The 27,950-nt window shown below is 36.5% G+C and overlaps 1 protein-coding gene across 1 annotated transcript in view; it reads right to left on the reverse strand.

Moving 5' to 3' along the window:
- The window catches only part of COL24A1 (collagen type XXIV alpha 1 chain), a 396,719-nt gene that overhangs the window by 243,070 nt on the left and 125,699 nt on the right, over positions 1-27,950 (reverse strand). Inside the window, exons 14-20 of the mRNA XM_018045691.1 lie at positions 23,940-23,993; positions 21,848-21,892; positions 15,905-15,958; positions 15,784-15,828; positions 15,486-15,539; positions 15,177-15,230; positions 10,358-10,411 (exon numbers count right to left, since the gene is read on the reverse strand). Coding sequence (XP_017901180.1) covers positions 10,358-10,411; positions 15,177-15,230; positions 15,486-15,539; positions 15,784-15,828; positions 15,905-15,958; positions 21,848-21,892; positions 23,940-23,993 — 360 coding nt within the window. The remainder of the gene's footprint in view (positions 1-10,357; positions 10,412-15,176; positions 15,231-15,485; positions 15,540-15,783; positions 15,829-15,904; positions 15,959-21,847; positions 21,893-23,939; positions 23,994-27,950) is intronic.

Consider the following 27,950-nt stretch of genomic DNA (forward strand, 5'->3'; position numbering starts at 1 on the left):
TGGAAAAGACTCTGATGCTGGGAAAGATTGAAGGAGGGAGGAGAAGGAAACAACAGAGGATGAGACGGTTGGATGGCATCACCAACACGATGGACATGAGTTTGAGTAGGCTCCAGGAGTTGGTGATGGACAGGGAGGCCTGATGTGCTGCAGTCCATGGGGTCGCAAAGAGTCAGACACGACTGAGCGACTGAACTGTCCAATGGGCAGAAAGCAGGCAAATCAATACAACTATCACTGGTTTACCTGGGAGATGAGGGGGAAGGTTCCATATTTTTTTCCACAATACCACTGACATTAGGATTGGCTGGCTGCTGAATACTGTTTCTGACACAGCTTGGAATCAAAGGCCTTATTCAACTGGCACCAATCTACTTTTTACAACTTTATCTGTCACTCTGTACCAACACAAGGACTCTGTATCAGCTAGCCAGTTTTAAGCACTGTCCGTACATCCACCATGAATATGGTTCAGTACCTAGATGTCCATCTCTGCTCGTGCGATTTACCCTGTCTGTACCGCCCTCCTGCTTTCCTGCCCTTATTCATCAACAATCTAATTCAAGATTCATCATTTCCATGAACTCTTCCCTAATTATCCTATCTCGTGTTAATCTCTTTCTACTAACGCTGAACTATACTAACTATTCTAATTCTCACATGATGCCATTATCATTATGTAACAGTATATGTACATATCTTGTCTTTCTCAAGCAGGCTGTAAATTTCCCCAAATTATGGATAATACATACATTTTCAAATATATCCTACTGTGTTCACTAGGCACAACCATGCCCACTGTAGGAACTCAAGAAATAATTTTTTTATTGACTGATTTAATCACATTTTCTTTCAGCATTACCTTCTGAGTAACAACTAGGAACACCAAATTAACCCAACAAAACCCAGGTGGTAAAAGACGCCAAAGATCTAATTGGTTTAAATGAAGGGAATTCATAAGCACTAAGTTCTATTCAACTCATATAGCTGGCCACAAGCGGCCTTATTCTGGTTAAGTTCACTAAAGTACTAAAACGGACATTTAGAAGCACAGCTTGACTTTATATGAGCAGAGTCTCCAAATGAACTTCAGTTTTGGTCTCTAATGAAGACCACCCTGGTAGAAAAAGAGGGCCCACTTCATGTCCACTTCTGGTATCTCTGTGATTAGTGGTCACTTGTGCCGTAAACAACTGGCTTCATTTACCAAGAACATCATCCAAAATTCAACTACTTGGAAATCGCTGTAGCCCAGGGAGGTTAACAGCTGAATAAACAAACATTCTAACTATCCTGCTACCAAATTTGAAGGTGGTTCACTGCCAGAACTGGGAGGAAGCATAAGGTCAGTGCTCAAAACTGATATTATTATGGTTAAAGAAAAAGAAAAGAGTCTGGCATAGTATTTTCCATATATTTTTATAAAAGACAAAGAACTATTATGGAAAAAATTTAAACTACGGTTTAAAAGTACATGTTTTGAGATACCTCTAATATTTATAATTCTGTAGAAAGCTGAATGCACAGGTATATTTACTTCTTTGTTACAGAAATTTAATAATTCACCTGGAATAAGCAAAATGCTAAGAAGTAAGAAAAAAACTTAAGTAGTTTGAAGTGATATTTGTTCAGATGATCTTTAATGATGAATAGTTTTTTCAATGCCAATGTCAAATTCTACAACTCAAAATTCATTGCATTAGTTTCAGCTTTCTGTTTAGTGTTGAAATGTAAATATCCTTGAGAGGGAATTATATTGCCCTTAGCTGTTAATCACTTAATGATGGGAGTGAGATATATTTATCAGGTCTTTCTCTAAAACTAGGCTTTGACAAGAAGGGTAAATTATGGAAGGAAAAAGATACACTGGTTGTTTGAAATAGATAAGAACTCATGCCCAAGAGGTAAACAATATACACAGGAGAGACCAGAGGCCTCAGGAAAGAAATTCTTTAGCTATTTCTTAATTTTCTCTGAGAACTACACTGATCCTAGACTATTAAAGAATGACCTGATTTTCTATTTTTATCAAACCTAATTAATCTTGATGTTTGGGAAAAAGAGACAGTGGGGGCTTTACACAGTCTGAATTTAGTATTCATTTCAGCTGCTAAGTTGTGTCCAACCCTTTGCGACCCCATGGACAGCAGCATGTCACACTTCCCTTGTCCATCAACTCCTGGAGCTTGCTCAAACTCATGTCCAAGCTCTTTGAAGTTAAGACCTAATCTAATTCACCATTTTTTTGTTTGTTTTAGTGATTAACATAAAATAGGTATCTCTAGGACTTCCCTGGGGATACAGTGAAGAATCCACCTTGCAATGCAGGGGACATGGGTTTGATCCTTGGTCCAGAAAGATTCCACATGCAATGGAGCAGCTAAGCCTGAGTGCCACAGCCACCGAACCAGTGAGCTGCAACTACTGAAGCTCCAGTGCCTGGAGCCTGTGCTCCTCAAAAAAAAGAAGCCATCAAGGTGAGAAGCCCACACACTACACCAGAGTAGCCCCCGCTCTCTGCAACCAGAGAAAGCCCGTGAGCAGCAAAGAAGAGTCAGAGCAGCCAAACAAATAAAATAAACTAAAAGTAGGCATCTCTAAAGGACCTGTGAAAATTAGTAACTTATTTGGATTTTCTCTTAAAGAAAGGCAAGGATACTCCGATAGTTACGTGGACCTTTGGTTCTAAGGATCAGCCAGCCACTAACATCTACATGGGGTTCCCTGATGGCTCACTGGTCAACAATCTACCTCCCAATGCAGGAGATGTGGGTTCGATCCTTGGGTCAGGAAGATCCCCTGGAGGAAAAAAATGCCAATGCACTCCAGTATTCTTGTCTGGGAAATTCCATGGACAGAGGAGCTTGGAATGCTATAGTATATGCGGTCACAAGAGTCAGATGTGATTTAGCAACTAAACAACAATACACATCCACATAAGTGCCAATAAAATTGTATGTGGAGAGAAGGTCCGAGATTAGTACCATCATTCAAGATCTAAAACATGTAGGGTTTGTGCTCTCTATTAGAGCACGGTTTAATTTGTCAGACTGGCCCCTACAGAGATCAGTTTTATTCTGGAGAATGACTGTAGACCACCACAGCCCCAGTTGCAGCTGCTGTGTCAGATGTATTGAATAATATTATTACCCAAGCAGGTGATTGAGACCCCCTTCACATGGTGTGTAATCACTGATTTGGCAAATGCACCCTTTTCATTTATGATTTTTAAGAGATTGAAAGGTAGTTTACATTCATGTGGGCCCCTTTCAATCTAGAAGTATCAGCAGTTCATCTTTACAGAGACAGGTATTTTAGTTAAGTGGGCCTCTCCTCCCTTTATAGGTTTAACTAGCACCACTGTCTAGGGAATTACAGAATACCTGACCCACAGGCATGGATCCCCACAGAGCACAGCATCTCTACATTGAAGGAGATATAAAAGTGTCCCCCATGATATGGTCCATTTGTCTTAATCCACCTTGTACCATCTAGAGGCAGCCAGTCTCATGGACCATTGGAACTGCCTTCTAAAGTTATAACTGAAGAACCAGCCCAGAGGATGTTTTGTCTCTAATAAGAAGGATACACAAGTTTGGAAACCAAGAAGTAGAAGTGTGTGTGGTCCTATCTGCCATCACTTCTAGTAAAACAGGACAATTTTTGCTTTCTATCCCCACAATCTTAGACTTCACAGGGATGGAGATCCTGATACCCAAAGGGGCTCTCCCTTGACAGGAGACACAGCAAAGCTCTTAAACTAAAAATTATGGCTGCTACCACTGCACTTTAGATTTTTTATGACAAGATATAAGCAAACAAAAAGAGAGGTCACCAACTTGGCATGGTTAATTGACTGAAAAACAGGAGGAACAGGAGAAAAGACTGCCTCATCCCAAAGAGGCAGGAAGGGATTTATGTGGAATACAGGTGATACAATGGAACTCCAAACAAAAGTTCATGCACTCGGTTCAGGTTAGCCACTAGACAAGTCACCAAGACCTACTGAGAAGAAGGTGAGAGTGAAAGGGATTTGAAATGGATAGTGAAGGAGGGAGAAATAAGTACCAGTTGTGGCCCCAATGTAACTGGATGGACAACAACCGTAGTACATCCCATTAAAACAAACAGTCCTATTAGGCCAAAAGTTGATACAGCACATGAAAAGAAGCTCAACATAAAAACAAACAAACAAACAGCCCAATTAAAAAAAGTGGACAGAAGATCTAAATAGACATTTTTTTCAAAGAAGACATATAGATGGCCAAAAAGCACAAGAAAAGATGTTCAACACAATTAATTATTAGAGAAATGCAAACCAAAAGTACAGTGAAGTATTACTTCACACTGATCAGAATGGTCATCATCAAAAAATCTACAAACAATAAATGTTGGAGAGAGTGTAGAGGAAAGAGAACCCTTCAACATTGTTGGTGGCAATATAAATTGGTACAACCACTACGAAAAACAGTATGGAAGCTCCTTACAAAACTAAAAATAAAGCTACAGTATGATCTAACAATTCTACTCATGGGTATATATTCAGAGAAAAGCATAATTCAAAAAGGTAAGTGCACTCCAAAGTTCACTGCAGTACTATTCACAACAGCCAAGACATGGAAGCAACTGAAACATCCATCAACAAACGAAAGGTGTTGTATGTATATACAATGGAATATTACTCAGCCATAAAAGAATGAAATAATGCCATCTGAAGCAAAAGGAATATAGTTTCTTATGCTAAGTGAAGTTAGCAAAAGACAAACATCATATGATGTCATTTATATGTGGAATATAAAAAAATGATGCCAATGAACTTATTTTACTAAAAGGAAATAGACTTACAGACATAGAAAATAAACTTAGGGCTACAAAAGGGGATAGTGGAGAGGAACAAGGAGATAAATTAGGAATTTGGGGTTAACATATACATACTACTGTATATAAAATAGGTAGACAAGGACCTACTGTGTAGCAATGGAATTCTACTCAATATTCTGTAATGGCCTAGATGGGAAAAGAATCTAAAGAAGAGCGTATATATGTAATGCAAACCAATTCACTTTGTTTTACATTTAAAACTTACACAACACTGTAAGTCAACTAAACTCCAGTAATAATTTTTTTTTTAATTTAAAAGAACTACATGAGGTGATGGATGTACTAATTATCTTGATCATGACAATAATTCCACAATGTCATCACATTGTATACTTTTATAAATATAATTATATTTGCTGATTATTCCCAGTTATTTTTCAATGAAGTTACAAAATATCATAGAGCTTCTTATCATTAAAACAACAAGATGAGTGTGTAGGAACAGACAACCATTCAAGTGGAACAGAAAACAAAGTTCAGACATAGACTCAAAAACCATGAAAATTTAGTATATGATAACAGTGACATCTTAAAATCACTGCTGCAAAGACAAATTGCTTAACAAATGGTTCTGGGACAACTGAGAAGCCATTTAATAAAAGATAAACTTAAGCATATATATTGCACTATTCACACACACACACACACAAAGCAAGTAATTTGCTCAAGGTACTCAAGCTACCTCCTCAATTCTCATTCAGAAGACATCAATCCCAAGCATCGTATTTTTCAACTATTAACTTAAGCCTTTTGTCATTCAATAATTAACAAAAGCTATTTCAGAAGTATATACCTAGGACCATCATTTTGGTCCCTTATTTAATAACTTTTCCTGGATTGTACTTTGACGTTGTTATCAATCTATGCTCAAATATGGAAATCACACAGTACCATGAATTGCTGCCCTTCTTTTGTACAAGCAATACATTTTTATCCAAGGGAGAAGAGAAGCCTAAAACTGACTGTGTTTCATTGTTTTGCTCCAGTACAAAGTTCAGACTCAGGTTTGCAATTAATTTCTAATAAATTGTACAGAACATTGTGGCTACGCTGTGTGGAAAAGGTTTTTCAATCTCAGCTGAGTTTTAAATTCAAGTCAGAAATTATGTTACTAGCCCCCAGTCCCTTCCCTGTTACTCTTCACAAAACTGTTTGAGTACCTTCCTTCTGCACACACAAATTCCTCCCACTCTTGGGATTTACTCTCCTACTTACAGAGAACACAGACTGCATCCTATTGACCTCTTTCACCATCTTTCTTCTTTTGAAACAAACCCCTACACTTGTGCTCTGCATAACTTCTTTATTATCAATCTTCCTTGCTTTTTAAAAATGCACTGAAGTCTGTGAATTTCCCTCTAGGGTTTGGGTGTTGCTTTAGGTACAATATTGGATTTTATATGATTTGTTACTCAATTCTAAATATTTTCTAATTTCCATTGTGATTTTTTTTATTCTCATGATGTTAAGTTACTGAAGTTTATTTTACTGTTCTTAATATTGTCAAATATTATTAAAAACTGATTATAAAACTTAATTATACTGTAAACAGAGAATGACATTCACCTTCTGGAGGTGAGTGTCTAGGAATAGTACTTTTGAATCTTGTTTCACAAGTCCTAAATAATTTCATCTATTACAATTGCTTCATTTAATACTTCTATGTGGAGTACTATACCAACATGTTTCTCTAGTTCATTCTGAGTTTCAAGTCTGCAATTTTCTATACGTTTATGAGACTAATTTCCTGTATATCCCATAGGCACTTTAGCCCTAAAAAAATTAAAACCAAATCATTATCTCCACCCACCCTAAATATCTTCCTCCTTTTTTATTCGGTTTTTAGAATGAAGATCTACATTCTCCCCAACTGTTCAAGCCAAAATTATTACATGCATCTTTTATTCCTTTCTCACATGAGTTGAATGAACTGGACTGTGATTCAAGTGCTGTGAATCATATTTCCTAATTATCTCTTGAAGCCGTCCTTTCCTCTCTATTTTTACAGCCCTCATCATTAGCCCCTTGGCCTTGCATTATCTTCCCAAATAGCCACAGTTTTGCCACCTCTCCTTTTTCTCCTCCTTGTCATCTCTCCCTGTCTCCTTCTCTTCTTTGTTCCATCTACCACTTATACAGTGAAATACATTTCTGATAATTGTATTCCTTTGGTTAAAATTTTTTGATCATTGTCTACAGGATAAAGTCTAAATATAGCATAACATATATGATCGTTTACCTGAGAAAATTCATCTGCTATGCAACAAGAAACTTTTCAGGCTTGATATATGGTTAAACATGCTATTTTAAATTCTTGGACATACAATTCTATTAAGAGCCTAATGTCAAGAAGGATTTAAACAGAAGTGCTGCCTTATATATGAAATCCTACATATTATATTTCTATGATCAAGAAGAAATTATGATCTGTGGATTTAGCCCCATTTCCCAAAACAACCTTGCACCACTTATTGAGAGAACACAGGTTGCATCTTTAGCCTCATAAACAATTTAAAATAGGTAAGCAGTGGCCACAGGACTGGAAAAGGTCAGTTACCATTCCAGTCCCCAAAAAGGACAATTCCAAAGAATGTTCAAACTACCATATAATTGTGCTCTCTTCACAAGCTAGCAAGGTTATGCTCAAAATCCTTCAAGCTAGGCTTTAGCAGTACGTCAACCAAGAACTTCCAGATAAACAAGCTGGGCTTCAAAGAGGCAGAGGAACCAAAGATCAAATTGTCAACATTCACCGGATTATGGAGAAAGCAGAAGAGTTCCAGAAAAATAACCTACTTCTGCTTTATCAACTACGCTAACACTTTTTGACAATGTGGATCACAACAAGCTGGGGAAAATTCATAAAGAGATGGGAATACCAGATGACCTCCTGAGAAACCTGTATGTGGATCAAGAAGCAATAGTCAGAACCAGTCAAGAACAACTGACTAGTTCCAAATTGGAAAAGGAATATGATAAGGCAGTATACTGTCACCCTACTTATTTAACTTAGATGCAGAACACATCATGGGAAATGTGGCTGGATGAAACACAAGCTGGAATCAAGCCAGCCAGGAGAAATAGCAGATGTACCACTGATATGCAGATGTACTACTCCAATGGCAGAAAGTGAGGAGGAACTAAAGAAAGTCTCCTGATGAGGGTGAAAGAGGAGAGTGAAAATGGAGAGGAGAGTGAAGGAAGAGAGTGGCTTAGAATTCAACATTCGAAAAACTAAGACCATGGCATTCAGTCCCATCACTTCATGGCAAATAGAAGGGGAAAAAGGGAAGCAGGGACAGGTTTTATTTTCCTGAGCTCCAAAATAACTGCAGATGGTGATTGTAGCCATGAAGCTAAAAGAAAGGAAAGCTATGACTAACCTTTCCTGCTTGAAAGGAAAGCAGCTTTGACAAACCTAGATAGCATATTAAAAAGCACCCGACAAAGGTCCGTATAGTCAGAGCTATGGTTTTTCCAGTAGTCATGTATGGATGTAAGAGTTGTTCCATAAAGAAGGCTGAGCACCAAATAATTGATGCCTTCTAGCTGTGCTGCTGGAGAAGACTCGTGGAATTCCCCTGGACTTCAAGGAGATCAAACCAATCAATCCTAAAGGAAATCAACCCTGAGTATTCATTGGAAGGACTGATGCTAAAGCTGAAGCTCTAACACTTTGGCCACCCGATGCAAAGAGCCGATTCACTAGAAAAGACTCTGACGCTGGGAAAGATTGAGGGCAGGAGGAGAAGTGGGTGGCAAAGGACACGATGGTTAAATAGTATCACTGACTCAGTGGACATGAATTTGAGCAAACTCTGGGAGATAGTGAAGGACAGAGGAGCCCGGCGTGCTGAAGTCTATAGAGTCACAAAGAATCAGATGTGACTTAGCAACTGAACAACAACAACAAAAGGAGGAAGAATTGGTATATGTTGGGACTGAGTACCTTCCAGGACTCAAAGACAGTTAGGCAATGCTCTGAATGGTGACTGAAAATCATAAAATTTCAAAAGCAACAGAGAAAATAATTTCTGGAAAACTAAGTGATGAGTGAAAACATGGCCCATGCATACTGTAACCTGGCTTTATAAAGAAAAGGAAACAATTCTAAACCACACTGATAGCAAGGAGATGACACACTCCTTCTAGGATACATACCATATGTAACTAAAATTACAATACAGTAATCCATGTTCATAAAAATAACCTTTAAAGATAATGAAAGATTAGTTAGATTCTACATCCTCAGTATGATGAAGACAGGTAAATATGATTCATTCCAGGAATGTTTTTATGACAAACGATTAAAAGAATGCAGGCTCATAAAAAAAGATAAACAGATTAATCAGTTAATTACTATTTTGTCTGTTAATAATAAATTTTATTACTATAAACAATTTCATTCCTCCCAGCATCATGACATCAATACATTGCTCTATTTTACCTCCTATTACCTATTATTAAAACTAGATGCAATTATATTGTTTTGATTTTTGAACCATTAACCTCTAATATGTTTTTAAATTAGACAGTAAGAATAGACATTTGCTAAAAGAAATCAGCCAATTCTGAAAGACAGTTGTGGAGTAAGAAACAGACCTTAGAGTTTACAAAGAGAAGGAGCATCAAGATAGCACTATTCCTAGAAACTCCGCATACTGCTTTGACACTATGGGGACTTTATTGATCTAATTTATTTATTGTGAAGCCAAATCCACTTTCTCAGTGTTACTGCTGCATCTATGACTCTGAATTAGATGTGAATGTGTATTTATATGTTTCGTTGTTGTTTAGTCGCTCAGTTGTTCCAACTCTTTGCTCCCCCATGGACTACAGGGTTATATATTTATGTATGCCTATATTTTGGTTTATATTTTTGAACTAGGGTGAGCTTCAGAAACTTATCTCCATGTAGTATATCTTTGACTCATTAAACGATTTTTTTAAAAAACTTAAATGTTTAATCTCATAAGTTTATGTCCTATGCAGTCTTGTAGAAAAGAAAAAGCCCCTCTACATCAAGGATTAAGCCAAAGTAAGAATTTCAAAGAATATACTATACAAGCAAATCTGATGCATGTACTACAGACTCACTCATGTTTATTCTAGAATATGAGATCCAAATGATATGCACACATGAAAAAATTGGAAGCAGTCTACATTAAAAATTCAACAGCATTTATGTTCTGAAATTTGACTGCAAGCCCCACCTATGTGTTTCTAGTAGTTGTTGTGCAGAACAAATAAATCGACTGTGATCTAACCAGGACTATGTGGCTATACCTTTTCTATTTTCTGGAGATCACTGTTGCATACCTCCCGACACAACAGAAAACATTTAGTCCAAACTGTTTACAAAGATAGAAACTTTAAAGAGAATCTTGCTTAAGCCTATGATATAAAAGGTTTAACTAACCAAGTTTAATTGCTATGACATTTATTTAAATTAGTTACATTCCCACCAACATTTTACCTCTGGTCCTGGAGGGCCAGATGGCCCCGGGAGTCCTGGGTCACCTGTTTGGCCCTACAATGTGGAGGTTGGGGGAGAGAAATCAAAGTATAAACATTAATTTAATAAATATGATTGAAAAAGGAAACATAGTATGTAAAAACTACTAAATATATTATGTCACACAAAGTTGTAATGACTTTCAGGCAAACAGCAGTCAATATATTATTTCAAAGTTGTAATGACTATTCAGAAAGACTTAAAATCATCATAATTGTATGAAACTTATTATATAAGATACATATAGATCTATACATATTTACCTCTAAATATTAGAGATACAATTTAATGGAAATCAAATGAAGGAAAATAATTGTGGTGTGGGTGTGTGTTATCCAAAGATAAGAGAATAAAGTTTGACTTAACAAAGTAGGAAACTCTAGATAGGAACTGCTTTCATAAACAACTAGAATTCTAGGATTGCCTTTGAAAAATTCTCTCTCCTTTGGTAACTATAAGGGGCCTGATTAAGGAATTAAGAATCACCTGGGTTTAAACGTCTGTAGCTTAACTTCTCTCAGCCTATTTTCTCACCAATAAAACAGGAATAATAATAATGATACTGACAGTCTTACAGTCACTGTGAGAAATAGATGAGACAAATGTAAAGTGATAAGCACGGTGCTTAGCACACAGAACGGACTCATTAAATGTTGATCAGTTTTATAACTATTAATCCTCCCATTCACATCCTCGCTCATCTCCTGGGTGTTACCTAGAATTCCTAGATTGCTTTGATCCTTTGATTAAACTTCTGAAGATTTGATTTCTATATCTCTGCAGCCATTTTCTGACATTCAGATTAACAATGTGAAATCAGGGCTGGAGAAGAAGGGTAAAAGCCTGATCCTGGAGAGGGCTGGTGATGCTCTCAAGAGGTGAAACTACAGAACACGGAAGGCCAATAGTCTGATATCCTTGTTTTCATCAGAACAACTGAATTCATTATTTTTGTCATATTAAATTTCTATGTGAGTTTCAAATCTGACAACAGGTCAAAGAATATATAAAATTTCTTGAATTTATTAACAATAAACTCTTCTGTACATGGGTGTATCCAGTTTCCAAGAAGTAAAGCATAGTTTTCCATGTGTACTAAATTCTTTCTCATACAGTGCTACAGTCTCTGGACTTAAGCAGTACACAGTACACCTACAAATAAACCTAGAGAAAAGTAGTCAAATCTTATGCAGAAGTTCACTTAAGTTCCCCTAAATAAACAAAATCATGCTCCATAGTGAGTGTATCTAAGGGAGTCAAATTCTTGAAATGAAAAGTACCTCAGATAGAAACAGCATTTTCATTGAGGCCCTCTAGTGGCAAAATCTAAACAAGACGCTAAATTCACAAGCTTGAGGAAAAAATGGAATACAGCAGGCCTTTGTTATCAGAAAAGTTGATCCACAACCTGATATTTAAGAACATGAACTTGTGGAATAATCTTATTTATCCTTCAGAAAAATTTTCATTTTGAAAAACTTCAACTGCAAGTTTCCTTGAATGTCAATTTACCTTTATAGAAATGTAAAGAACTGAATAATGACTAAGTAAACTTCTATAAATGGCAGCAACTTCTACCTAAAATATGAAAAGGACATAATTGACTTTGTTTTTTCTCTTTAAAAAAACAATATTTCTTAACTTCAGATAGGTAATTTTCGCTAGTTTTTAAATACTTGCAGAGTAAAAGTTTCCCTATTTCAGAATGTTAAAAACCTCCTAGATCAGAACATTTTTTTATCTTGAAAACATTCTTTCATGTTACAACCTAGATCCACTCGAAAACAGTATCAGTGACACTAACACTGTAGATAACAGAAAACCAAAAGTCGGAGACAGAAAAGAATAAAGACATTCGTGACTTTGGCAATTGTTGCATGATAGGGAGCAAATGCCTTAGAAAGACACCACCTTGTACAATTTATTTTTAATATAGCTGCTGATTTTTGTAAGAAATTTTTCATTAAACAAGTGTCTCTTTCCATAACTAGGAAAGGTTTCTAAGTCAAGCATCTACAATTTTTTAAATAATAGTAAGATACAAACAAGTGATAAAGTGAGAGTCTAAAGTCAAGGTGGTCTCACAGATAATAATTCCTGGCTCTTATCCCATCTTTAGTCCAAAGTACATATTTTTCAAGATTTGATAAAACAAACAAAAAATAATCAGCTGTCTCTGACCAAAGTAATCCCTGTTGATATTAACATTTTTTATTAGAATAGTACAGAAACGTATAATATGAACAAGTAAAAGCCTCACTCTCATCATTTCATGCTCCCTGAATCACTGTCTGGAAGTATCACATTAGAGTGTCTAGTGACTCCAGAAGGAAAAAATTAAAGGTTTTAAGACAACATGTTAAAGGTGAATCAGGAAGTCTTTGCTTTAGCTTGGACTAGAGAAACACTGATAAGCATAAGCATTATTACTGAGAGAGGAAAATATTAAAAAATCACAGAGCTGCAAGGAACCTTACATATGATATAGTCTGACACTCATTTTAAACATGAGAAACTAGATACCATGGTGGTTAGATATCCAATGTCACAGCAGGTCGGTGTCAAGGCCGGAACCAAAATCTACATCTCTGTTATTTAGACCAGTTATCCAGCCTTCCCTAATTTCAATAAATATGTAATCATTGTAAATTAAATCAAAGAGTAAAGAAGACATTAAAAAGGTTTACCTGATATAAGCATGATATGACTAGTTTTCTCAAGTAATTAATTATAAAGCATGAGAATAATGCCATTTATTACTTAGTACTGGCCTTAGAAAATATGTCATACCATTTCATTATTATCAAAAGAAGTATTTTGCTAACACTGCAGATATTTAAGCTTCTTTTACATGGTTTCAAATCATCCTTCTAAAACAGAAGCTTTTTGTTAGCTTGACCCATTCTCCTGCCCTTATGAGATTCACATCCATGGCACAAGTCTGGGTACACTGTCAACTGAGTGAAAAGTAGTAAAGGCAAAGCTCACCATCAACATATCATTAGATAAACAGATGCCAACCATTGCTCTTTGGATTAAATGATTCCTGGGAAATGTATATAAAATGCTGTCACTGTTAGAAGTCATAAGGAATGGTGACGTAAAGCTACGTAAGTTAATGTTGCTAGCTGCTGCTGCTAAGTCGCTTCAGTCGTGTCCGACTCTGTGCGACCCCATAGACGGCAGCCCACCAGGCATCCCCCTCCCACCCCGTCCCTGGGATTCTCCAGGCAAGAACAGTGGAGTGGGTTGCCATTTCCTTCTCCAATGCGTGAAAGTGAAAAAAAGTGAAAGTGAAGTTGCTTAGTCGTATCCGATTCTTAGCAACCCCATGGACTGCAGCCTACCAGGCTCCTCCGTCCATGGGGTTTTCCAGGCAAGAGTACTGGAGTGGGTATCCATTGCCTTCTCTGTTAATGCTGCTTACTTTGATGCAAAAATAAACAATCTAAAGATGAGAGGGTGGAGTTAGGGAAACATGGTGAAATTGCTCAGGAAAACAACACTCTTTTATAATGTTAGATTACTAAATTATAATTTTATATCTAACTTTTGGATCTGGAGAATTCATTCCATGGACTGTATCGTCTATGGGGTCGCAAAGAGTCGGACATGACTGAGCGACTTTCACTTCATTTTGGATCTACAATCGTGGTCAAAGAGTTGCATAAAACCCTAAAACAATCTTAAAACACTGAAGCATAAAACACTATGGCAAGTGGCTAAGTGCATGGACTCTGACATCTGTGGTCACCAAGGACTCCTTGGGTGACTACCAACTAACTATGGGACCTTGGGCAAGTTATTTAAGTCTCCGTGTCTCACTTTTCCTCATAGGTAAAATAGGAATAGGAATAGTACCAACTTCATATGACTGTTTTAAGGATTAAACTAGAAGTATAGGTCTTAGAATACTGCCTGAAGTGGAGTGAAGTGAAGTCGTTCAGTCGTGTCCGACTCTTTGCGACCCCATGGACTGTAGCCTACCGGGCTTCTCCGTCCATGGGATTTTCCAGGCAAGAATACTGGAGTGGGTTGCCATTTCCTTCTCCAGGGGAACTTCCTGACCCAGGGATCGAACCCGGGTCTCCCACATTGTAGGCCGACGCTTTACCATCTGAGCCACAAGGGAAGCTGCCTGGCATTTTGTAAACATTCAGTGAATTTTAGGTATAATCATTACTATGATTTTTAATATGTAGATATATACCATTAACTCAAGTTTTAACCACTCTATTTAAATGTTTTTAACTATTCAGTAACTTTAGTTTTATAATTTACCAGGCTTCAGGTTAACTATGATACATAGTATCCTTTTATTTCAATTAATTGATCCTCAAAGATTTAAAAAAGACAAGGAACTAGAATATTTGGGCCCATAAGAGAGTATGACATGCTATCTTTTCTTCAGAATGTTTCCTTAGTGAAACAGATATTAGGATAAATTACAGTGTTATTTAAGGTTGCTTTATATTTTCTGGCTTAAAATCTACTGCTTAGTTTAAATTCTATCTATAATAGATTAACCAAAATCTTTAAGGCTCATGGAAATTTGGCTTTGGACTGGGATGGAGGAGGTGAGGAGGGTGAGGTCCCATAATCAATGGGATGTAAGTGGAAAACTTCAAGGATTAGCTGTTTTCTAAAACTGGAGAGAAAATGCCATCCTGGTAGACTTAAACCCTACTTCTTACACTCCACGAACACCAACAGGTATCAAGAGTCATGCCATAGTGTGCACTCCATGAATCAGAAAGGACAAGCAAAAGTTCAAACCTACTGAAGGTCCTGGCTTTCCTCTCATCCCTGGCGGTCCAGGAAAACCCACAGCACCCTAAAGGAACAGTAAAGAGAGAAGTTATTACACCACAGAAGGCAGATATGCCTCTACTTACGAACAATTAAAAGAAGTCATGGAATTATTGAAAAAAAAATTGAGAAAATGTTTCAAACAAGACATGCAGAATCAAATTGATACTATATCCTAAAAAAAATACATGATTTGAAATAATGAGTACTCCTTTCTTTTTAAAGAATGCATACATTTTCACTGTTTTTTTCTTTTGTATTTATATAAAACTAATGGTACCTTGTCTCCAGTATACCCTGTTTCTCCTTGCTCTCCTGCAATGCCTTGTTCACCCTGGGGAGCACAATTTCATACAAAGACACTTAAGCAATGCAAATGTGGCGATAAGAAGGCAAATACAAGTTATACGAGAATAATTTCTCTATTTTTCCTACTTTTGAGAAAACTCATATAATTAATATTACTGATTGGATCCCATATTTTAATAAAAAAATATTTTATAAGTGGTATTGACTCAAAAGAAAAGTAAATGTGATAAAAAAAATTATCTCTATGACAATGTAAATATTTAAATCACCTTATCACCTTTGATTCCAGGTAGGCCCTTATTGCCCGAAAGACCCTAAAAAAGAAAGTGATACTTTGTGACATTATAGAGAAATCAAAGTGAAATATCCATTATGTAAACAGAACCATACCATTGGGCCAGGGATTCCAGAAGGTCCAATTGGTCCCACAGGGCCAACACTGCCCTGGAAAGCAATAAGAAAGAAAGGTATCCTTGAGCACCACTAGGATTAAAAAGAGAACATGGTAAACTTAATGAAATAATTCATCTAACTATGTTCCAACACATGCTTGTTCTCTAACAATTTCTTTTCCTCTTTACATTTATAAATCATACCAATCATTCAAATTTTAGTGAGGTCTATTCTGCTTCCTTAAGCCTACTCATACTGATCTAATCTACTAGGATCCTTCTCTTCCTTGAGTTCTAATAGTTAATCCACAGGATTCATTTTGAAATACTTCTCCAGAGAGATATCTTGATGATAGGGGAAATATTTTAGTGCCATGTTCCCAAGAAGTGTTCAAAAAATACTTCATTTGATTTTCTTAGATTTTTCTTTCACCTATTTATTCAGCAAATATCTACTGGGCAGTTACTATGTGCTAGGCATTCGAGTGACTTCATGATCTACAACTTACAGATAACAAAGTTTACCATTAAGTTCAGGGAACTTACGGTAAAGTAGTAAATAAAAGCTACTCTATTGAGTAGTAAATAAAAGGCTCTGCTCTTCTGGGTTTCTCTCATTCATTCATCATTTAACATTTATTGAGCAGAAAATGTATCAAACATTGTAGTAGTGTTGTATGGTAATGTTGAGGAAACAAACATGAAAAAGACATAGTCACCAATATCAAGCTTTTCAATTTAACTTCTCCAATGCAAGATTACTCAAAAACATTAACTACCACTATAATCTCTTGCAAGCAAGAAACCCAGAAAAACTTCAACACATCATCTTAAAATTCAAAGGACAATAGCAACGATAAAAGTTTCTGAAAGTAAAATTTGAAAAAAATAGTGGAAATCTCTTGGTTGTTTGGAGATCACTTAATTTTTGTGTCAGTGATGCCTTCTTGTTTCTTTTCTCTTGCTTCCTCTTTCTCTTACTACCTCTTTTCCTTCTTTCTCTTGCTACCTCTCTGTGCCTGGCTAACACATCATCCTTCATCCTCAAAGAGTTGCTTTCAACCTTCTTTTTATGCTTCCCAAATGTTTAGGAATTTTTAAAGGTGTATTTGTGACAATGCTGAAAATGTTGCTCAGTTTAGTTATAATCCATATTTCTTAGGACAGTATTCCAGACCCTCACTACTAGTTTTCCATCAGTACTTTCCATCTCACCTTCTTCCGGTTGTTCCTACTTGCCTTTTCCTTCTCCCTCCTCTAAATCCAACATTCTAGACACAATGAACTGTTTTCTAGTCTGAACATACTCTCCCTTCTCACGTGCTCCAAGCCTTTGAAAACCACTAACGGAATATGCTTCTGCTACAGTACTAAATATACTGCACTGTTTTGGTTTTTTTTTTTTTTTTTTTGGTTGGTTTCCTTTTTTGTTTGTTTTTCCCCTATCTTCCTAGTCTGTGCATTCTGTGAGTGTAGAAGCATGTTTTATTCATTTTTTAATATCTCAAGCCCAACATAATAATTGGCACATAATAGTTTTGAAATGAAGTGTGGAATGAATACTGGAGGAAGAAATCAACTTTAAATTTAAAACAGTGATTTCTAGAGTGCTGACATAACAGTGTATTTCTAAGAGTCCACATTTATATACTACAAATTTCAGAATGGAAAATATGACATCTTTACTTTGGGGTGAGTCCTATAGTCTGTGAAACATGAGATAAATTATTCCCAACATGTTTAATCCTGAAAAATATGAGACTGTGAGAGGCAGAATAATATTTTCCAACTTAACAAATGGAAACACAGTATCAATACATCATTGACAAATTCCACTGATGGGAAATAATTATTCTTATAATTACAGTGGTTAGTTTATTCAAAGTTCATAGTTTTCAAACTTCTGATAGTCATTCAAAATACAATAAATGTCTCTGTTTGGAAATTACACAGCACTAATTCATGTAAGAAATGGAAAGGAATATCAAAAACAAATATTTCTTTGTTGTCCTGTTGTTCTTCTATAGACAATATCCTTAATTCTTATTTCAGTAAATATACTACGGTGCATAGTCTGGCATCTTCAGATGAATATGCCTTGCAAGCACAATATTCTATTTTACTTTTTAGTATCTCTGAAAGAAAAATCACAAAATAGTAAATTTCAGAAGTATCAAAAAACATATTCATTATAAAGGACTGAGTAAAATAAAGAATTTGAAAGTAAAATGATATGGGTGTAGAAACTTCCAAGAAACATCAAATATGTTGTGGTATGTCACAGGCTGTATGGAAAATCCTACTCCTAAAAAACTACATACTCTGAAATTGATTAATGATAGATTAGCAACAGTTTTCAGTTCCATAAAGATAACCTGAAGGTCCTTCAACACTCCCTACCTACCACACTTCATTTCCATAAGAAGATGAAGCAGACAGAAGAAATAATTTCATGCACTGGGGCTTAGCAGAGGGTGTCTGGGATATAGCAATAGAAGCAAAAAAGCCTCCCACAGAGTGACAAATGACTCTCTGCAACCCCATACACGGCAGCCCATTAGGCTCCACCATCCCTGGGATTCTCCAGGCAAGAACACTGGAGTGGGTTGCCATTTCCTTCTCCAATGCATGAAAGTGAAGTCGCTCAGTTGTGTCTGACTCTTAGCAACCCCATGGACTGCAGCCTACCAGGCTCCTCCATCCATGGGATTTTCCAGGCAAGAGTACTGGAGTGGGGTGCCATTGCCTTCTCTGATTGAGCCAAAGTCAGTCAAAGAAATAGAGAGACCCAAGGGTAGGTTCTTACCAAAGTAGCAGCCACTAGAAAATTATAGCTCATGAGTGAACATATCGCCAAAAAGACTGTGAATGCCATTGTTGGGCTTTTCGACCATACCCAGCCACACTACCAGGCAATAATCACTGTTACTAATTGAGAAGGCAAATGACAGTAACAATTAACCGCATGGAAAAAATAATCTAGAGAAAGCAGTGTCACTTCTTAACAGGAGCTATACCTGCCCTGCTGGAAGGGAACACATGAAAAGCAACAGTTCAGGGCAAATAGATAAACTGTTTAATATGGAACACCAAAGTTCACATAATCTTTCCTGAAAAAGTGAAAGCGAAAGTGAAGTCACTCAGTCGTGTCCGACTCTGCGACCCCGTGGACTGTAGCCTACCAGGCTCCTCCGTCCATGGGATTCTCCAGGCAAGAGTACTGGAGTGGGTTGCCATTGCCTTCTCCATGGGACCTTCCCAATCCAGGAATTGAACCCAAGTCTCCTGCATTGGAGGCAGATGCTTTAACCTCTGAGCCACCAGGGAAGCGCTCACCTCCTTCCATTCCTCTCCCATTACCCCATACTTCCCAGGCCGCAAGCCCACTCTTCCTCTTTTCATTTCCAAAACATTCCATTTCCCCCCACATCTATGCATCTGAACACAGCCTTCTTCTGCCGAAGAGCCCCTTTCCCAATTCATCCCACTCACATACAGTCAACAAAACAGCTTAAAAGACATCTCCTTTGTGAAGCCATTCTGATTTTCTAAGATAAATTGCTCCATTTTCAGTGGCTTGACTTGAGGTCATATTAGATTATAATATTTCCAGGAAGCAGGAATCTTAATTTGTTTATATATACTTTTTAGGCCTGGCATCTAGTTCAGCATTCATGAACTAGATGATAATAATAATGGTACTCCCACTCTTTTGATTAAAATTGTAATAATTGTACAATAAATGTACAAGAGAGGAAGTAATAACACCTGTTCTATCTACTTTAAAAATTAGATCCATGTGAAAGAAAGTACTTTGAAAAGTATAAAATACCATCTCTATTACTGTAGAACAGTGAGCACTACAAAAATGACTGTTAGTTTCATATGCCATTTTCATTTCTGTAGAATCTCTTCCCACCTACCAAAGGGTGAACGGAGGAAGAAAAAGGACAGAAAACCCAGGTATTTTTATTGAGCATTATTATGTGTCATACACTGTGCTAAGTTCTGGAACTGAAACATAAGTAACAGTTAACTGTTGGGCAGAAAAGTAGAGCTTAATTATTTCAGGCAGACAAACAAGCGCAAAGGCCATGTAGTAAGCACGCTGCATCTGAAGAATGAACAGCTTGGCTTATGCGCAGAGTATATTCTCAAGATGCAGAGAGGAACCAAAAGCCTAGACATCTTAAGCCATGTAAAGAATATTGGTCTGGGTCTGAAACATAATAATGGAAACTTTGGAGCTACCAACTTTAATGCTAATAGGTCAGATGAAGAATGCACAAAGTGTCCAGCTCTCTTCCCCTGCTTCCTGTCTCTCCCCACTGATAGGGCCAGTGACTACCACTTACAGGTACAGCCCTAGTCTACGTTCTGAGAAAAGAAATTGGTCATTTGGGCTCTATCTTCACAGAGGGCTTCTCATGACATCTAAAGAAATCTCTTAAGAGATACAATACATATTTTAAGGTTGTAGAAGTTTTAAGGAAATGGTATAGCACAAGGGGGAGAATTCTGAACTCTGGATGTATATCACCTGGCTTCAAATCCAAGTTCAACAGTGATAAGCTAAATGGTCTTAGGCTGTTCTGAGAATTAAATTACCTGATCTTTGTGACTGGTGCATAGCAAATACTAAATGAAAGTGAGCTGTTATTGCTAATTTTATTATAATTACTAACAATATTATACAAGAGAAAAGTCTAAAGGTCTTAGACTAACTGTAGTTTTTTAACTCTCAGTTCTATCTTCCTGACATCCCATATGGGAAAGTTAAAATCTGTTATGCTGATTTTTATCACAGTTTCAATAGCTAAATTTCTGAAAGATACTCCTTTGGCCAGGCCACCGCCTTCTGCCATGGGTTAAGTTAAGATGCGGGAAAAACTTTAAATTTGTAGTCAGAAGACCTGTGTTCAAGTTCAAGCTAAAAATACTGTAGCTATAATTTATGGCCTAAAACTCTGGAGTCTCAATTACCTACTTTACATACTAGAGCGAGCTCTAAATTGCTTTTTAAAGGAAATTCTACCTCTGCCATGGTCATGCCCTACTTTTATGTGAATAGAAATAGGCTTACCTTTAAGATTCTATTCTCATCAGGCTTCTTACATTTCATAAAAGTATGTCATTCTTGCTTTTAATTCAGTTCAATGTTAAAGCACATGGCTCTAAATTAATATACCATACCTGTAACTTATATCCCTGTCATGAACCAGAAGTCTGGATAAGAGAAATTTATATTTAAGAAGACATATCAGAAGATACATATGACAGTTTGATTAGTCAAATGAATAATCAAAAATGTATCAGAAAGACATGTATCTGGACTGGACTGTTTTCGCCTTCAAAGAACTTCTTTTACTAAACTGTACTTTGATGACATCAGAAACTTTAGTGAAATTTAAGAGTTGAATTTACTGTATAATTATTTTAAGTACAATAAATAAATGAGGTATGAAAATGTTCAATGGTACTGGCGAAGTCTGGCTCCTACCTTTTGTTCAGGATAATTTTCCTAGCCATTTATTTAATTTTATCTCATAAAGCCTATAGTTACAATGTGCTTTTGTTTAGCCCTATCTGTCTCTCCAGACCAGGTGGTATGAAAGACTACCTCAAAGGAAAGAAGTGGCTGTTCTAGGTCTCATACTTCTGGAGAAACTGAATCTTGATTAAGTATCCTTCAATGAAACAGATATATACACTTATACATTAACCTGTAAAAATTTGTTATTTCAGCTTATCTTAAAGTATAATTCATATTTAGATTCATATTACTGATTAAATTCACGTATCTGGCAGGAAAACACATGTGAGCAAGGTTGATATTCAACAATGACATTAAAAATTTTCTTTATTCTAAATTTTGTAAAACACATTGAACAAATATAAATACACACAAAAGGATTTTATAAGGATGATATTTGATACTTACTCTAAGCCCAGGAAATCCCGGAGGACCAATGCTACCTATAAGTCCCTATGTAACAGAAATGTGCAAAATTGGTTAAATTTGATTCCAAACTAAGTGAATTTTCTAAAGGTGAAGACAAAAATTTCTAGGAAAAAATATATCAAATTTTACCTTCCTCTAGCTAACTTCTGCAACTTCCCTACTCTTTTGCATCCTAAGATGTGCAATTCTTTGGTAGCAGCTAACGTTCTATAAAAGTAGCCCTGGTTCCATGCTTTTGGACGCCAGGAATACCACCTAGCCTGGGATAATAGATTTCTCTGTCTGTTATGTGAGTAAGTCTCATAATAGCCAGCATTATAGACATAACATTAGCCTACTGTTGTTTAGCCTATTGTTGTTGTTGTTTAATCTCTAAGTTGTGCCTGGCTCCTTCTGTGATCCCATGGACTGTAGTCCACCAAGCTCCTTCTGTCCATGGAATTTCCCAGGCAAGAACACTGGACTGAGTTGCCGCTTCTATTCCAGGGGATCCTCCCTACCCAGCAGTGATCAAACCCGCGTCTCCTTCATTGCAGTTGGATTCTTTACCACTGAACCACCAGGGAAGCCCTAATTAGCCTATATGTAGTGAGAAGAGACAGGATGGTCAACTTGCTGGGGGAGAATAACATTTTCAGATGACTTAAAACACTGTCAGCTCTTTTGAGGTACTTTGTTTAAATTTTCTAAATTTCTCATTTATAAAACAGAAATAATATTTGTTTTTATTTTATAAAGAACACAATGAAAACTGTTATATAAAAGGTTCTGAAATTTTTCATAAAGCACTATACAAATGTAAGAAATTACCAACTTGGTTAAATTATTTGTATGAGGTTTTAAACTATCATTTTTACAGTTGCTTCCTGATGAGCCTTTGTGACAGTCTTTTGACCTCATCATTACAATCCTTGTGATAATTCCTAATCTATACCACGTCAGTGTTATATCATTTACACAGCACAAAGTATAAGAATAAGCCTTCCTTTTTTTTTCTGCACATACACTGTTTTGAAACAGAGGTGTAGTATAAAATTTAAAGAATTATAAACCAATACATTGAAAATATCCAGTTTATTTTAAAGATGATTCAAAATGCCGTCAAAAAGTGTGATTTAAGTATAAAAAGCAGATTTCAAAGGGTAAAATGTTAAATACTGTAGGAGTCCAACGCTAACAAACTTCATGTATATTTGACAAGATGGTTTCATACTAAGTGTATAAAGACATAAATGGTATAAAAGAAAAATATAAATAATGTTTAACATTATTATGCCTGAAATGAGAAGCTGCTCGGAATCATGGGCAAGCAAAAGATGACAAACATTTTATTTAAGACATGATTCGATTTTTTAACAATTTTCTTCAAAATCAGTTCTACTCTTATTTTATCTTCCAAGCCTTATAACAAAACTTTTGTTAAATTCAATGCATAAGCTAATATAGTTTATACCTTAGAAAATGAAATAAAAGGAAACTATTTTCAAACACTATTTTATTTACAGATGTCTAAATATAGGAATTATTCCTAATTCAGGCAAAACAGTGTTTCATCATTTTTATAATATGTTAATTTTAGCATTTTAACTCCCTGATCTGAACACAGATATCTAAATGATCCCCTCAAAGACTTCTCTATAAATTACCCAAAAGTAAGGTAGATCAATGATAGGCTTGAGTACCAAAGAGCAATCACTAAATGCACAATTTTTACATGAGGCTTGTTAGTACCTTGATGTATATATGAAAGGCTTCTTTCCCATGTCCGCCCACCCACCCCCCGCCACCGAATATACAAGTCAATATTGTGATTGTATACTTCTAATATTTTACTTAGTAATGTATAACATAGTCAAGATACTGATTGGTAAAGATCATCCCAAGACAGAATTTATAACACTTTGTTTTACTTCTCTTGTTGTAAAATCACAAAATAGAACGTGCTCAGTGGTATCACAACTGTCTGGTCAAGAGTGCTTGTCAGGAATGTGGTAATGAGTATGACAAGTACGGATGCTATGGAATCCAAATGACGCTAGAATGCAAGGGTGGACCTTCACTCTTTACTCACAGGACTGCCATCAGGACCCGCAGGGCCTCTGTCTCCAAAGTCACCTGGAAAACCCTAACCCAAGGAAAAAGAAAGAAATGCTGTTAAGACCAAAATAAGGAATTCATCTTTGCTTTGTTTTCAGGTAAGGAACTTAGTAATAGGAAGTATTTATTTCCTAATCTATAAACTGTAGTGCAACAAAAATGTATATTTGTTTTGCATAAAATGTCACTGATTTTTAAGTACATTATTTCTATATTTTATAAAGATTACTTTACATGCCACAAAATATATACAGAAAGATAAGCTGGAGGAAATAGAAATGTGTTCATCATTATATAAAGAATCACTGAATTAGAGGAAACACAATCAAGATTTCCAACTGACCAATACATTAGTTACATCCACTGTTTCATGTTGTTCATATATACCCACCACAGAAAATGAAATGGCTAATAATACTGAGCGTAAGCTTAGTACGCTTATCTTGTGCAAAGGCTTTACGCACATTGTTACATATACACTGCTTCAATCCATCTTCACAAAAGGTCAAATCAGTGAGTAAAATATCCTTACTTTGCAGCTGAGGAAACTACAGGGTAGAAGAGTTAAGTCACTTGCACTTTCTAGTGATGGCTGGGACCAAGATTTGAATGGATATAGTTTGACTGCAGAGCTCTTTTTACTGTCTATACGAATACTATAACTCATCACTTCAAGATATGATACAACATGTAAGAACTCATTTAAGAAAAAGAAAAATGTCTATAAATATTGCAAATACAACATGAGATGTCACTGAAATATAGGCTTCTTAAATGCCTACTGAGAATTCCTTAGAGTAAAACTATTAAGGGCAGTAAATTAACATACTTTCTAATTATAACTTCTATTATGAAATAACTCAATTACTTAGCTCTTACTTTACATTTTAAAGTTTTCACCAGTGATTTATCACTGAGTTTATCAACTTTAAACCTCGCTTTTAAAAAGACTACTTTACGGGACTTCTCCAGTGGCGCAGATTTACAAACTGGATTTAGAATAGGCAGATGAACCAGAGATCAAATTGCCAACATCCGGTGGATCATAGAAAAAGCAAGAAAATTCCATAAAAACATCTACTTCTGCTTTATGGATTATGCCAAAGCCTTTGACTGGGTTGATCACAATAAACTGTGGAAAATTCTTAAAGAGATGGGAATACCAGACCACCTTACCGGCCTCCTGAGAAATCTGTATGCCGGTCAAGAAGCAACAGTTAGAACCAGACATGGAACAATGGACTGGTTCTAAATTGGGAAAGGAGTACATGAAAGCTGTATATTATCACCCTGCTTATTTATATGCAGAGTACATCATGCAAAATGCCAGGCTGGATGAAGCACAAGCAGCAATCAAGATTACCAGGAGAAATATCAGAAACCTCAGATATGCAGATGACACCACCCTTATGGCAGAAAGCGAGAAAAACTAAAGAGCCTCTTGAAGAAGGTGAAAGAGGAGAGTGAAAAAGTGGGCTTAAAATTCAACATTCAAAAGACATGGCATCCAGTCCCATTACTTCATGGCAAATAGATGGGGAAACAGTGGAAACAATGAGAGACTTTATTCTTTTGGGCTCCAAAATCACTGCAGATGGTTACTGCAGTCATGAAATTAAAAGATGCTTGCTCCTTGGAAAAAAAGCTATGACCCACCTAGGTAGCATATTAAAAAGCAGAGACATTATTTTCCTGACAAAGGTTTGTCCAGTCAAAGCTATGATTTTTCCAGTAGTCATGTATGGATGTGAGAGCTGGACTATAAAGAAGGCTGAACACCAAAGAATTGATGCTTCTGAACTGTGGTTTTGGATAAGATTCTTGAGAGTCCCTTGGACTGCAGGGAGATCAAACCAGTCAATCCTAAAGGAAATCAGTCCTGAATATACGTTGAAAGGGCTGATGCTGAAGCTGAAGCTCCAATACTTTGGCCACCTGATGCGAAGAACTGACTCATTTGAAAAGACCATGATGCTGAGAAAGATTGAAGGTGGGAGGAGAAGGGGACGACAGAAGATGAGATGGTTGGATGGCATCACTGACTCAGTGGGCATGAGTTTGAGTAAACTGTGGGAGTTGGTGATGGACAGGGAGTCCTGGCATGCTGCAGTCCATGGGGTCACAAAGTTGGGACACAACTGAGTGACTGAACAACAAGAACAACAACAACGACAAGGACACTGCAGTGGTGCAGTGGATAAGAACCTGCCTACCAATGCAGAGGACACGTGTTCAGTCCCTGGTCTGGGAGGATTCCACGTGCCTCAGAGCAACTAACTCTGGCACCACAACTACTGAACCCGAGTGCTGTCACTACTGAAGCCCACGCACATGGAACCTGTGCTCTGTAACAAGAGAAGCCACCACAATGAGAAGCCTGCACACTGCATCGAAGCGCAGCCCCCACTCGCCACAACTAGAAAGAGCCGTCTCATTACAACGAAGACCTAGTGCGACCAAAAATAAATAATTTTTTTAAAGACCACAAAATGCTTTGTAAGACTTATTTCCAACAGTTTGATAGCATTCGTTTATAAAAACTGGTAAGACTAACAAAAATAAAAGCACATTATTAGATTTTTTATAATCTTTTACTTAGGCAAGCCAGTATTAAATATGTTTAACAAACTGCCAGAAATCACTGCTTCACTAATACAAACATGAATGGACTAAATTGCAAAGTTGTTTTAAGAATGGGGAAAAAAAGGTATGATGTTTCTAAGACATAGTTAATTCCTACTAGAAGCAGTTTCCCTTATTTTGTAATTAGAGGATAATGCAAAATTCATCTGTGTAGTCAAACATATTGCAGCTATACCCCCTTTAAAATCAGTTGAAGCTCACACAGGGATTTGCTTTCATTGTCCTTGGAAGTCAAATGCTGTTGCCAACAAGCTTAAAAATCTATAGTACATCATTCTATTTAGTATGAATTATTATAGACATTTGAAAGTTTTTATGATATACAGGTAATGGAAAGAGTAGAATTTAAAAACTGTAATAAATCTGAAGTATAAGAGACAATTGATATTTTTAGACAGATCCTAAGTAAGTTTTCCAGAAACCTCAGTGAAATAATATACAATAGGGGATACCCTGCCTGACTCCACTGATGTGAAATGTCCAGAACAAGTAAATCTACAGAGATAGAAAGTGGATTAATGATTGCCTACAGCTTGTGATGTGGTGAAGAACTGGGGGGTGACATCATATAGTTTCTGAGATAATGAAAATGTTCTAAAATTAGACAGTGTGATGGCTGCACAAGTCTGTGAGTATACTAATAACCACCGAATTGCACACTTTCAAGGGGTGAATGAATGTAAATTATATGTTAATAATTTTTTTTAAGTGCAATTGGTCTAAACAAGAAGCCAGATTGCTAAAATCATTTTTGGGGAATCATTCAGGATGCCTAGAAGATGTAATCTTTGAAACCCATTGGCCCCCTACTCTCATCCAGTGGGGGAGGCTGCTCTCCAGTCCAGCCTCCCACGCAACTAATGATTTCTCCCTGGGGAGGAGGCAGAGACCTGTGACTAGTTCTCCCCTTATCACAAAGCCTGGATTCCCTACGAACAGCATAAAAACAACGGAATAAGTACTTATTAATTTCAACTTCCTATTCTTCTGGTAGTTCAACAATATATATAATAAATATTAGCTGCCCAATGTCACTTTGCCCCTGAAACAATTTAGTTGAACTGAAACTATATCTACTTTAAAAATTTGTATGTATTATTTCTCCTCTCACTTTGCTACCCATTAAGCATTCCACTCCATTTTTAATTTTTCTGTTCTAGACAGAGATAATTTATTGTTTTTATCCATTTTATTTATTGACCACTGTGTTACCAATATTTGAAATAATTGCTATTACATCTAGACATTTTGTTTTATGAAATATAGTACAGTTAATGTCACAGAAAAGCATCATTTCGCTATATTGGTCGTATATTTTCTTTCGAAGAAAATCATGCCAGTG

The sequence above is a fragment of the Capra hircus genome, chromosome 3, assembly GCF_001704415.2.
Source record: "Capra hircus breed San Clemente chromosome 3, ASM170441v1, whole genome shotgun sequence".
Classification (NCBI taxonomy): domain Eukaryota; kingdom Metazoa; phylum Chordata; class Mammalia; order Artiodactyla; family Bovidae; genus Capra; species Capra hircus.